Below are 12,915 nucleotides of genomic sequence, written 5' to 3' on the forward strand. Positions count from 1 at the left end.
AACATACTATATATACTTAACTCTTCTTAACCCCTTATTCCTATATATATACTTTCTATAGATTATCTACCTTACTAATTAACTCCGACTCTACTTTCTCTCTCTAGTACGAATTTCTTTTTATAAAGTAATTTATTCTACTATAACTGTCTTTAAGTCCTTCTACTAGCTAGCCTATTCTAATGCCTAAGACCTTATATAATTTACTCCGTTAGACCTAAATTTTTAAATTTTAATACTTATAGTATAGTAATAATTATTAGTAGTAGCGTCGGTCGTTTAGTTTTTATACGAGATAATATCCTTCCTTAGGCTTTTCTTCCTTCTTATTCTATTTATAACCTAAGAAATTTAAGATTCTAAATTTTTTTTTAGTCTAGGATAAAGAGATTTAGTACTAATAAGAGAACTTGAAGATTTATAAGAAAAGGTTTTTAATAGTAATAGTTCGGTTAGATTAAAGAATATAATAATAATCCCCCTCCTCTAGATTATATTAATATAAAAGGAAATGTATAGCAATACTTCGCTACTTTTATATTACTAGACTAATAAGACTAGAAAATGCTAGCTAGCTAGCTACTATATAAGATTCAAATCGGCTCATCCCTCGGCTCAATCAAAACCTCATTCACAGCCACATACTCAGGCTGTTTGAGCGCAAAAACAATCGCACTCGCCACATCTGACGGCTCCAAAATTTTCGCTCCCGAAGATTTCCCGTAAGCCTCCATCGCTTCGGTATCGGTCGACATGCCCAAAAGTTCCGTGGCCGTATTCCCAGGTTGGATGGATGTGACACGCAAACCTTTGCCCGCGGTCTCGAGGCGAAGGGATTGGAGGGTGGCTTCGACGAAGAATTTGGAGGCCGAGTAGACGCCCAGCCCCGGGAAGACTTTGCGGCCTGCGTCGGAGGAGATGCTGATTATGTGGCCGGTGTGTCTTTGGAGCATGGGTGGGACGGTGGCGGAGAGGCAGTGGAGGAGGCCTTTGCAGTTGACGTCGACGGTGGTGTTCCATTCTTCGGTTTGGGCGTTGGATATCATGGTGAAGTACATTACGCCAGCGCAGGAGACTAAAATGTCGACGGGTCCTAGTTCTTTCTCGGCTGTTTTGAAGAGGTCGTCGACTTGGGATTTATTTGTTACGTCGGTTTGCTTCGTGATGACTTTGCCTTCTCGAACGACAAGACGTCGTTTGAGAGCCTCGAGGGCTTGGGTTCTGCGAGCTGCGAGGACGAGATGACAGCCCTCTACCGCCAGTGCGGCAGCAACGGCAGCGCCAATGCCTGATGAAGCACCTGTGATGACAGCCACACGTCCGGAAAGAATGCTCTTCCTGACCGATAATGCAGATCCGCCTTTAGCAGTGTGACGGAGAGGTGCTCGATTCATCCAGCCTCGTGCGAACCAATGTCTCGCATACGTCTCCAGGAGTACGCTGTCCACCTTCGGTCGTTCGACGATAGCGCGGAAAGGTCTAGTCTGAGCATTATTCAGGACGACTATGTCTCTGAGAAAGCCGACGCTAGGCATGCCACTGCGGAGGATGTCGACGGTGAAAGCGCCATCTCCGCCCTTTGCAGATCCTCGCCTCTCTGTCCAGAGCGCCACCCACTCATCAAATTCCATCGGTGCCGTGGGGTATCCCAATTCTGAAAAGTGCTGGAATACTGTGGCAGCCTCCACAGGATCCGGATCACCGAGGTGAAAGACAAGCTGCTTAGCGTGTGTTTGGTTGCCGAGATGCACGATGGCCTTGCTCACGAAGTCGACCGGAGTCATTTCTGCTCTCCAGCCTTTGACGTCGGGATAGTGTCCCAGATGAATCGACTCCACGAACAAAGCAGTGAGCAGATCCCAGGCATTGGCAGCGCCCGTAGAGCTATGTCCACTGATAGTTCCAGCACGCAAGATCCTGACCGGTAGGCCACGACGTCCGGCTTCAAGCACAAGCTGCTCAGCGGCCCATTTCGTCTGTCCATAGCCATCAGGAATCTTCTCGGGAACTGCATCGACATACAGCATAGCGTCCTCGGGCCACCCGTGGCCACTCTCCGAAGGCGGCAGAACACCGTTGGTAGAGACATACTGTACCGTGGCTCCATTGACACACGCCAGACGCAAGATTTCTCTAGTGCCCTGTACGTTCGTCCCACGTAGGGCGGCGTATGGGTACACGAGGTTCACAGCTGCTGCTGCGTGTACAATGACCTGGACTCGCTTTCCCAAATCTTCAAAAGCTTCAAGCGAGAGACCAAGACGCTTACGAGGTAGGTCACCGGGTAAGATCTCGACTCTTTCCATGATTGAATCTCTCCACAGGCCCGAGTCGATCAAGTTCTTCCGCAGCCTAGCCGTACATCCAGGTTTGTCATGTTCCGAAGGGTCTTGTGATCTTACAAGGCATATGATTTGTGCTGAAGTGCTTTCCAAAAGCTCGTTGAGCAGGAATGCACCAAGAAACCCGGTAGCTCCGGTGAGAAGCACTGTATGTGCATCCTTAAGCGCAGCAATCTTTGATGTCGGAGGCACTTCGATGTCTCGATCTAGTGCAGAGTCTCTACGTAGGGCAGCCGGCAAATCGGACTGTACGGCAGCGATGGAGCCATCTCGGACATCTCGAACAGCGTCCAGATGGCTTTCCAATGTTGCAGGCTCTGCCAGGCGACCGACTGGTATGCGGAATCCAAAGCGTCTGGACAGCTTCGAGGCCAGAGCAGCGAGCGAAAGTGAGTGTCCACCGAGATCGAAGAAGCTGTGCTCAGGTTTGAGAGCTTGCTGAGAGATACCGATCGTAGCGGCCCAGATCTCCGCGATGTCGTTGATGCTTATAGGGTCCTTTGGAGTAGCTGTTCCATTGGTCATCGCAGCCGCCGTTGGAGGTGATGGGAGGCCTTTCAGGTCGACTTTGCCGGAAACGCTGTGTGTAGGAAGCTGATCAAGTTCAACCCACAAGGATGGAATCATATATTGTGCAAGATAAGGCGAGATGATCTTTCGCGCCGTTGGACTATGGCCATGGTCATCGATGTCCACGAGAGGTAGGCTGGCATCGTCCCTGTCAGCAACCAGGTACGCGACGAGTTGTCGATCAAGCCCATCGCCATGTGCTACGACTGCGCAATGCCTGACGCGCAGATATTTTGTTATGGTGTCCTCGACCTTGGCCGGCACAACACTGTACCCCCTCAGCTTGATCATCGCTCCGGTCCGACCAGTAATTTCGAGCAGCCCATTGGCATGCAGAATGGCGAGATCACCAGTCCTGTACATTCGAGCATCCGGGTTGCCAGGATTGAAGGTGTCGGCGAGGAAAGCGTTGGCGGTAGTCTCAGGGCGATTGAGATAGCCACGAGCGAGCAGCGAACCACCTACATACAGCTCGCCACTCACTCCTGCCTCGACTTCTTTGCCTTCTTCATCGAGCACGTGAATGTGCTCAGGTTCCATTGCCCGCCCCACAGGGCAATACGTCGCTTGATCATCGAGCATTTCTCTGATATCGCCGCACGCAATCTCGTGCGTCTCACAAGCACTGTAGCAATTGAGGAGACGGACGCCAGGAAGCGCTTTCAATGCCCGTCGCGCCAGATCTGTTGTAACCACCTCGCCGTTGAGCCATAGAGTACGCAGATCGCCAAGTCTCGACCCAATATCGGGAAAGCGAGACAAGACAGCCGCGAGCAGAGTCGGTGTCATCAACGTTTCGGTGATCTTCTTAGAAGCGAGCATCTCGACCAATGCTACAGGATCGTAAGAAACCTCGTCTGGAATCGTGAGCGTAGTGGCGCCTCGCAGTAGCGGACGTAACATTTCCCACACGAAGAATACGTTGCACGCCACTCGGTCGCCCGGCTGAAGATCAGAAATGCTGAATCTGAGGTTGTACGAGCGCACTGACGCTCGATGAGGATTTGCGATGCCTTTTGGGTTGCCAGTGGTTCCGGAGGAGTATGCCACGAAGGCTAGACGTTCCAGGTCGTCTTCAGCAGAGCTTTCGTGGCCTTGATCATCGACTTTGGGCTCATCGACATTGACATGCCCATTCGTGAGGCCATCACCACAGCCATTTACTTGTTCGGTAGCAGGCTCATCGAGCACAATGAGGGACCTGCCTTCCTTGACCTTGCCAGTGGCAGCCTCGTTGGTGATGATGACCTTCGGATTTGCATCCTCGATCACATCGGCTAGCAGATCGGAAGGGTATGCGAGCTCCAGCACAAGATACGCGCCACCTGCTTGCAATGCTGCCAGGCAGGCTATCACATAGTCAGCACTTCTTGGGAGCAACACACCGACAAGAGCGTCTCGGCCCACGCCAATCTTCCGTAGTCGTTTGGCAAGCTCTTCAACCCGAGTAGCTAGCTCTTCGTATGTATACGTCGCCGACTCATCTTCGAGGGCAACGGCTTCAGGTGTTCTCTGCACCTGTTCTGCGAAGAGGGAACACAAGTCTTTTGATGTGTCAATACGAGACATGTTGGAAGCATAGCTTGCAAAATGACAAACGCAAGCAGGGGAGAGTGCTGTCGAAAATGATCGATAGTGGTGTCAAGTTTGCTGGAGCAAGCAGAACATGTGGTGTGATATGCCACTTATACATTACCATTGGGTGGGATAGACACATTCCTGTGACGCTGTGGCGACAGGGATATGTAGTAGTGTTTGCGATCTGGTCAATGAGCATGGACGTTGAGCGTGCAGTGCAGCTGAGCACTGCGGAGAGGCTCCTTTCCAAGGCAGAGACGCGGGTTGAGTGGTGCAGAGCTGTTGATGTCGGTGACAGCGATGGTGACTTCGGTAAGTATCGCGGAACGGAACGGCTGTGCTTGGCACGGGCGTGGGTCCTTTGGGATGGAGTCTTCCCACAACCTCCACTCTGGGGAGAGCTTTATCAAGTGCGCGAGTCGGCCGAATTACCTGAAAACATATGAAGCCTCTGCGGGATGGGTAGACTGCTGCATGAATGAGGTCGAAATAGAATAAGCCCTGCATGTCCGTGCCGCGACCAAGGCTGTCTCTGAGCCAGTCAAGATGGGCTGTATGGTCACTATGGTGGTTGTGGAGCCTAGCTTCGAAGGCGTGATCGAAGCTGTTGATGATGCCTGCGAGGACACGGTGCATATGTACACTTGTATGTAGTTCCATGCCGGCCTGACAACCCTTCGTCGGACGCGACCTTCTCTTCGCCATCATTTCCCGACGCCTGGTAAAGCCCTCTATTGCCTGGGAGACCCACTGCGACGTGTACGCTCAGTGCTAAAAGATGTCATCGGGAGCGGGACTCGGTCAGAACGCGGCTGCTCTCGAAGCAGTATTGGGCGCCATAGGAAGGGAGCTGGGTCCTCGAAGAGCGGTCGCCGGTAGGGTCGAAGTCGAGCAAAAGAGACAGTACAAGGTAGGAGGGCCAGCGCGCGCGAAGACGCTGCTTCCAGACACGATGGATAGGTCGCGATGGGCCTGAAGCGGATGCGGATTGAGAAGGGAGAAAGAGGTGCCGGGTCGCGCACATGTTGCTTACCCATGTCTCCATGTCTGCACGGGCACATGACATCGCTACCGTTGGATCAGTTCCGTCCGCGCTGTCTGGCCAAAGCCTTGAGCTCAATCGAGAGAAATGATATGTTTGGATTCATTGTGTCGTAAAGGTGAACAGATGAAGATTGGAATGAGAGTGTGATCAAGAACCACTCATGCATGCTGCTGCAGAGCTCCCTCAAGCCTGCCATTCGTGATCATTAAGATGCAGAGCCACATAGAAACCGATGATCGGGCTTGACATAGACCTCAATCATCAATCGCAGACAAATCGTACATTGCCCAAAAGTCTGCAAAATGGGAGATGTTGTTGTCGACATCCAGATATTTCTTGGCGTGTCAGGACTTTTGCATGGAGTCTTCGCTTCCAGGGTTCCTCGGCCTGCTGGAAGAGCTCGCGGCGATATAGCCGAGCGCTCCTCGCCGGTAGCTACATCACCTCTGCGAGTCGATCGCACATGCCGAAGGGGCCGTGGAGACATTGTCTGTAAGCGTATTTTGTAGTTGTCCGGTATCTTCTAGCAATTGACATTCAGATTCCTTCCTATACATCCCACTGGCGAGATCACCACGCACACTTGCAGCAAAAGACAACCCAACCCCACATCCATCCATTCATCATGCCAAAAGCGTTGACCATTGAGCATGTTGAAGGCAAGCCTGGAAAGGTCTACTATCCCCTGAAAGTCATTGAGCAGCCCGAGCCCACGCCGAAAGAAAACGACGTGGTGGTCAAGGTGATATCCGCCGCCCTAAACCATCGCGACCTCTTCATCCGTCAAGCTCTGTACGGCGGAATTGTGTGTGGAGTACCACTTTTGGCAGATGCTTGTGGGACCGTCATCAAGACCGGCGACTCTGCGGAGGCCAAAAAATGGCAAGGGAAGCGTGTCATCGTCAATCCTGGCCAGGGATGGAAAGATGACCCCCGTGGACCTGAGAGTCCCACGGGCTATGCGATCTTGGGTGGGACCAGGTTCAATCCGCGCGGCGCGGCGCAAGAGATGTTGTGCATCGATGCTGGGGAATTAGAAGAGGCGCCGAAACATTTGACGGCGAATGAAGCGGCGGCTCTTCCACTTGCTGGGATCACGGCGTGGAGGGCTACCATGATCAAGAGTGGGAATGCGATGCCGGGCAGAAACGTACTAGTCACAGGAATTGGTGGCGGTGTTGCTGTCATGTCATTGCTTTTGGCTGTTGCGTCTGGTGCGAATGTATATGTCAGCTCTGGCAGTCAAGAGAAGATCGACAAAGCGATAAGTCTTGGGGCAAAGGGAGGCGTTAATTACAAGGAGAAGGATTGGGACAAGAAGCTCAAGGAAATGCTTCCAAAAGACAGTAATAAGCTTGATGCCATCATTGATGGTGCTGGTGGTGATATTGCATTGAAAGGTGCAAAGCTGTTACGAGTGGGTACCATGCGGTCTACATGCCTGGTGAAGAATGCTAACAATCCCGGTTCGTTAGGAAGGAGGCATTATCGCTCAATATGGCATGACCGTGGGCCCTAAGATGGACTGGATCATGCCAGACGTGCTGAAGAATATCGAGCTACGCGGCAGCACAATGGGCTCTCGAAAGGAATTCGCCGATCTCGTCGCTTTCGTGAATGCGAAAGGGCTGAAGCCTCTCGTTTCGCGAGCAGTACAGGGCATCGACAATCTCAAGGACATCGAAACCTTGTTTGACGACATGAATAAGGGTTCGCAGCTGGGCAAACTGGTTATCGAGATATCCCCAGAGGATGCCAAGAGCAAGCTGTGAAGGCGTGCTCCCCCAATCCATGAATGATACAAATTTCCAAAAAAAAAACCCCCATCTCCTGCATTACATTGCGGTTCAGTCTGCCCAGCCATCGTTCACAGGAACGATGTCCGGCCGTTCGAGCAGCCGACGAAGCGAGGACGAGTACCTATTAGCATTGCTTCCTACCGGGATGCACCCCCCACTCACTGCATTGTGAAGCATGTCCTCGCCGGCTCGCCCTCGAATATCCCCGAGCAAAAGCGTGGAGGCAAGTTGCAACTGGCTCATCAAGGAGATATTTATTTATCCCCCATCGTATATCCTGATCCGCACAAGGCGACCCCAGTCCCTTCTCTCCCACTCATCACAAGTCTTCGGCACAACGTTTTGCTTTCTGCACAATCTGCTGACTCCGCGTGAGATGGGCTGACATCTGTAGAATCAAAGAGGTCCCGAACCTATAGAATATATGGTTGCCGAAAATTGCCCGTTGTAGTGCTGCGTTTCACGGCACTGATGTCGAGCAGGGTTCACCGTGGCTTTCTTTCATACCTACTGAACCTTCACCACTTCATCATCACAGCTCTTATCATATACATACATCCATTCGTGTTGATCATCGAGATGGGGGGGTTTTTTTTCTATTCTACCGTTGTTTGCTTTCATGATTCTCCATCGTTGTGGTACGTGGTGACTGCGAGGCGAAGGTCGGACTGCGTTGCGGTCTTGCAAGCGTCTACGATACTTGTTTTGTCGAGCACCTACGTCCGTGAGAGGATTCGAGATGGACGGACTAGAATCGAAGTGCTACGATGACGATGAAGGAAGCCCCTTGGATCTACGACTCTACCGGCGAGATGGATCAATATTTTCGGCAACATGATGCGATGAGACGCAGTAGTTTAGTTGGCCAGGCTTCCAGCCTAGCTGGAAACCTGACCAACTACTGTTCTCTTCAAGCAAGTTGAAAGAATAGTAAGTAAGAGGCGTAGAGAAAGGGGTGAAGTTGGTTCCTTATTTCCTTGCTGTCGTCCAAGACCACGAAAATTCTGCTCGCAGTGTAAGTGAGTATCATCCCAAACTCTCAACGCGCCGCTGTCTCAGAAGCCTCATTTTGAATTCTCTCCAATGCTCGTCTCTCCTCTCCTACCTCACCCACATCCTCATCGGTGATCCCCGTGACTTTCGTAAGAATTTGGGCGGCAAAGATATCACTGCTGACGTTCAGAGCGGTTCGGAATCGATCGATGAACCAGTCAATGGCCACGACGACCGCGTACATTCCCGTGATCGGGATCCCGACAGAGCCAGCGATCATGATGGTCAGGACGAGTGATGAAGAAGGAATTGGCGTGGTCGCAATGGAGGATAATACGGATAATAAGACGATGAGAGTGTAGTCTCCGGCATTGAGTGTTTGGCCTTGGGTCACGGCGAGGAAGACGACAACGACGGGGAAATAGATGGCAGTACTGCTGAACGTCAGCGTCGGGGGTCTTTCAAAACGACACTGTGTCGAGGCCTACCCGTCCATATTTATCAGAGCTCCGAGCGGCGCTGTGAACTTGTATACATTCTGGGGAATTTTGTTCTTCTCCAGACATCGCATGGTGACGGGCAAGGTAGCCGCTGAGCTGGCGGAGCCCCAGGCCGTAATCCAGGCTGGCGAGTGCTTCATCCACCAGGTGAATGGGTTCTTTCTGGTGAAAGCCACGAAAATGATCGGAAGGATGATGAAAAGATGAATGAACATTCCCGCGACCGAGGCACCGATCAATACTCCGAGGTTCTGTCCAATGTCTGCCACGTCGAGAGTGAGCAGATTGGAGAGAATCAGGAAGAAGACACCAATGGGCGCGAGCTTGATGAGGAATTCGATGATGACGAAGACGATTCGGTCGACCTCCTTGATGGCTCGCAGCAGTGACGACTTCTCCTCGGGACCTTTGATCAGACATCCGACGATTACTGCACTGACCAGAACCGCGAGGAGTTGATCCTCGGCAAGAGCTTTGACAACGTTCTGCGGGATGAATGATTCGGCAACCTCGACCACAATGTCGTGGGGTTTATTGCCCGATTGCTCATCGATCGTCTCTTGGGTCTCGGGTGTAATGCCGAGAGTATCCGGGTTGGCCGTCACCATTAGATTTGTCCACACCAGATCGACGAGGATTTGACTGTGGACAACAGCAAGAATTGTGGTGAGAACATAGTACGAGATGGTCCATTTGGCCAGCTTAGAGCCGTTCGCCGTCATGGCCTTGAGGTTCTGCACGGCCAGGATGATGGCCGTGATGATCAGAGGCAGGACTGCGAACATGTCAGCATGTCTCTCATTGCGAGACATGGTGTCCATCCTTCTGAGGCATTGCCTGCGTCCCGCAACGAGCTCTTCACGAACATGCCCCTGCCAAAAACTCACCTGTCGCTCTGAGAGCTCGTAACCACAAGGAACCTGGAATTTCCAGGATGGCTGGCACCGCTTCAGGAATGTCGTCGACGGTCGCAGAAAGCGCCAGACCAATAGCAATGGCGATTAACGCTGCAATGACAATCTGCAAAGCGGAACCGGGAGTCTTCAATGTTCGCCATGTACGCTGTGCGAGGGTTCCTTTCGGCGTGTCCAGTTCTGCGTCGGTTGTGCCTGGATTCAAGGTTGGGGATGATTCGCGCGTGACGCCCTCGTCCATGGCGGCCATGCGCTTCTCATCATTCTGCTCGTGCGGCATTTGAGCCATGGCGGAAGTCGGATGGTGGGTGGAAGAGATGCAACGGGCGCAAAGATTTCAGCATGCCATGCGGCTGAAGCGACCGGTCGACTTATCAAGAATTCCTGATCAGGACTGTTTGCCCAGTCCAAGGCCGAAAGCTGAGGCCGGCGTGAAGGTCGCATACTCACCAAGAGCCATGGCACTGGCAATGTACCCACCCCGCCAAGCACAGACAACGAAGTTTTCGAGAATACATGCCAAGCATCTTGGAATGCGGACGCTCGCTTGTGAACGACCAAGAGCAGGGTGGACTCGGTGGAGGCAGGACGGCTGCCACGAGGCTTGGACGTGCATGGACAAGAATCACGTCGCGTGCGTTGAGTGTTGGGTGAATTACGGCAGTCTACAGACAGCAGCGAGAAGAAACGGGACCCTGTACATGTGTGACGCGTTAGCTCAGTCACATAACAGGCACGTGACTTCTTAGCTTGAAGAATTTTCTACACTGTATTTTAGACTATAGAAGAGATAGAACATAGGCAATTAACGAAGCCAATTCAACCGCCGGCAATGCAGTATTACGTAAGTAATCTACTACGCTATACGTAATAGTTATAAGCCCGGATTTAATCCGCGGTGTTAGAGACTTCTATAGTAGGAAAGAATTTTCTATTCTACGAGACCTTTAACAATCGATAGTCTTAACGGCACTATAAGAAAACAACTATTTAAGCTTCTATAAGCCTCTATAATCGTTTCGAATTTAGTATATCCTTAATAGCCCTCTTATTAGCTAGTCGCCTCGGTAGTAGCAAGCTTATCATCCTTCGTAGACCTAATAATTAGGATCGATAGTTTAAGCAAACTAAGACATACCTAACTAGATATAAGACCTAGGTCCTTACTAACCTATATTCGACTAAGCTAACTAAACTAGTATAACCCCTTCTCCCGGAATTCGATATAGAACAACTTATAAGCAACCCCCTATATTAGGCTAGGGCAAAGCTTACTAAGGAACACTTTAATATAAGGAAGGCGGAGTTTAAACGCTTTAGAATAGCTCGTAATAAGACAATTAAATATCTAGCTACAACTATAGATATTCGCTATTATTTAGAGATTACTAATCCTAATATAGACAACGTAGCACTAACTATACGGCTTATTCTAACTCGATTAAAGAACAAGCTTATGCCTAATACTTAATAGCAAAGGACTGCCCTTAGTAAGGAGCTTTACCGCCTTGTAAATTCTAAGTAGGTAAAGGACCCCGAGCACTAGTATAAGGAATGGCTTGATCTTTATAAGACAATAAAACGCATACAATACCCGGAATTTGACAACTTAGTAACCTACCTATATACTACAGTTACAAATATAGATAAAACCTATAGCAAAGGGCTCTATATAATATACTAGGTAGGGCTATCGGTTAACAACTTCTATCAACTTATTAGTATAGTACGAGAATATGCCCGCAATATGCTAGGTACTTCTACGAAGAAGGGTTTATCTTTTAGTATTATCTACGAAGAAGGTAAAGCTAGTGCTAACGCTGCTCTATAAGCTATAGACGACAACGACAAACCTAATAAGAATAAGGGCCGTAGTAATAGTAGCAACCGTATACTAAAGACCTATACTAAACTTACTAGTATAGGAGAGAAGAAGGTATATAAGAACCGGGGCAAATGTACTATAGTAAACTATCGACTTCGAGAATAGGTTAAAGAGAAGGATAAGGACAATAAGTAGAAAGGAAAGCTAAAGTACTTTAAATCCTACCTACGTAAGAATAAGGGCTTCTACTTAAGACAGGCTAAGTTCTTTAAAGACCTACTAGCTATTAAGATTGCCTAGCAACACTATAGACTTTCGGCTAAAGATAGAGACGATACTAGAATAGGAAATGGATTAGACAAAGTCTCGCTAGCCTGCTTCTTTAAACCTAACACTCTAGACCTATTAGCCTTCGCCTTAGTTACCCTTGCACCAACCACCTATCTATTAATAGCTATAAGGGGCAAGAAATGGAATCCCTTTGTTAGCCTAATATACGATAGTAGGTCTAACTATAACATTGTCAACTGCCCTAGTCGCTTTAACTTTTAGGCAATGTTTATTCCTTCGCGAGCTACTATTACAATAGGAACTAGATATAACAAAGTTATCGCTATTAGAAGGGCATCCTTTACTATTAAGTTAGTAGTAGGTAAACCCCTAACTATTAAGCTAAAAGAGTGCCTCTATGTCCCTAATTTCTATACTAATATTATTAGAGGGGCATATAAGAAGGGTATATTAGCAGGTAGATAGGGTGGTAGTAGGTACGAGTAGTATTCGATAAGGATCTAGAAGGAGAGGGAGGAAGGCAGGCAAGTTGGCCTAACGCTAAGCGCTAAGCCCTACCTAAGGCACCGAGACCCCGGCTTTACTCGGCCTAACTATATGCCAATTACGTATAGCCTCTTTAGCCCTAATATACGCTTCCCTTCTAAAGGCCGCGCCCTCGTAGCCTATCAATTTCGACCTCTATTGCTGCTAACTTAGCAAGTCTAATAGACTGCTTAGCTCGCGCTAAATTGAACACTTAACTACCTAATTATGTAACTATATTAAACCTCACTTTCTAATACAACGTCTAACTCTAACTGCGCTATCCTTATATATAATAAAGTAAAGGGATATAAAGCTATAAGAATTGAGGGCTATTAACTAATTACAATACGAGCGCGCCTTCCCTACTATAATAGGTAGGCGTACGAGGTATTATAGTACTACCTCCGTTCTAAGTAATATCGTTCCGAGTTCTCTACGTCTACTCTAAAAGACCTAGAAATGTCCGCTCCGAGGGTTTGTCCGTTCCGAGGGTTGTTCTTATTATTACGAGGACTATTATTTACTATCGT

At 49.3% G+C, this 12,915-nt stretch overlaps 4 protein-coding genes across 4 annotated transcripts; 2 read left to right on the forward strand and 2 right to left on the reverse strand.

Annotated features, from left to right (window-relative positions):
- Positions 1 to 593: 593 nt before the first annotated feature.
- Positions 594 to 4,481, reverse strand: MYCFIDRAFT_42966 (uncharacterized protein; the record flags this gene model as incomplete). The annotated part of the gene is made up of 1 exon (XM_007924297.1): positions 594 to 4,481. The coding sequence occupies one exon, from the start codon at positions 4,479 to 4,481 to the stop codon at positions 594 to 596; it is 3,888 nt and encodes a 1,295-aa protein (XP_007922488.1).
- Positions 4,482 to 5,987: 1,506 nt separating this feature from the next.
- On the forward strand, positions 5,988 to 7,462 carry MYCFIDRAFT_210212 (uncharacterized protein). The gene is made up of 3 exons (XM_007924812.1): positions 5,988 to 6,027; positions 6,077 to 6,952; positions 7,011 to 7,462. Exons 2-3 carry the CDS (start codon positions 6,161 to 6,163, stop codon positions 7,305 to 7,307), a joined length of 1,089 nt encoding a protein of 362 aa, XP_007923003.1. The 5' UTR covers positions 5,988 to 6,027; positions 6,077 to 6,160; the 3' UTR covers positions 7,308 to 7,462.
- Positions 7,463 to 8,284: 822 nt separating this feature from the next.
- MYCFIDRAFT_60252 (uncharacterized protein) lies at positions 8,285 to 9,982 on the reverse strand (the record flags this gene model as incomplete). The annotated part of the gene is made up of 3 exons (XM_007924471.1): positions 8,285 to 8,761; positions 8,816 to 9,602; positions 9,715 to 9,982. 3 exons carry the CDS (start codon positions 9,980 to 9,982, stop codon positions 8,374 to 8,376), a joined length of 1,443 nt encoding a protein of 480 aa, XP_007922662.1. The 3' UTR covers positions 8,285 to 8,373.
- Positions 9,983 to 10,058: 76 nt separating this feature from the next.
- Positions 10,059 to 10,495, forward strand: MYCFIDRAFT_171299 (uncharacterized protein; the record flags this gene model as incomplete). Its single annotated transcript, XM_007924813.1, has 3 exons — positions 10,059 to 10,384; positions 10,413 to 10,446; positions 10,475 to 10,495. The coding sequence occupies 3 exons, from the start codon at positions 10,059 to 10,061 to the stop codon at positions 10,493 to 10,495; spliced, it is 381 nt and encodes a 126-aa protein (XP_007923004.1).
- Between the last annotated feature and the right edge of the window lie 2,420 nt (positions 10,496 to 12,915).

Source organism: Pseudocercospora fijiensis (genome assembly GCF_000340215.1).
Source record: "Pseudocercospora fijiensis CIRAD86 unplaced genomic scaffold MYCFIscaffold_2, whole genome shotgun sequence".
Taxonomy (NCBI): Eukaryota; Fungi; Ascomycota; class Dothideomycetes; order Mycosphaerellales; family Mycosphaerellaceae; genus Pseudocercospora; species Pseudocercospora fijiensis.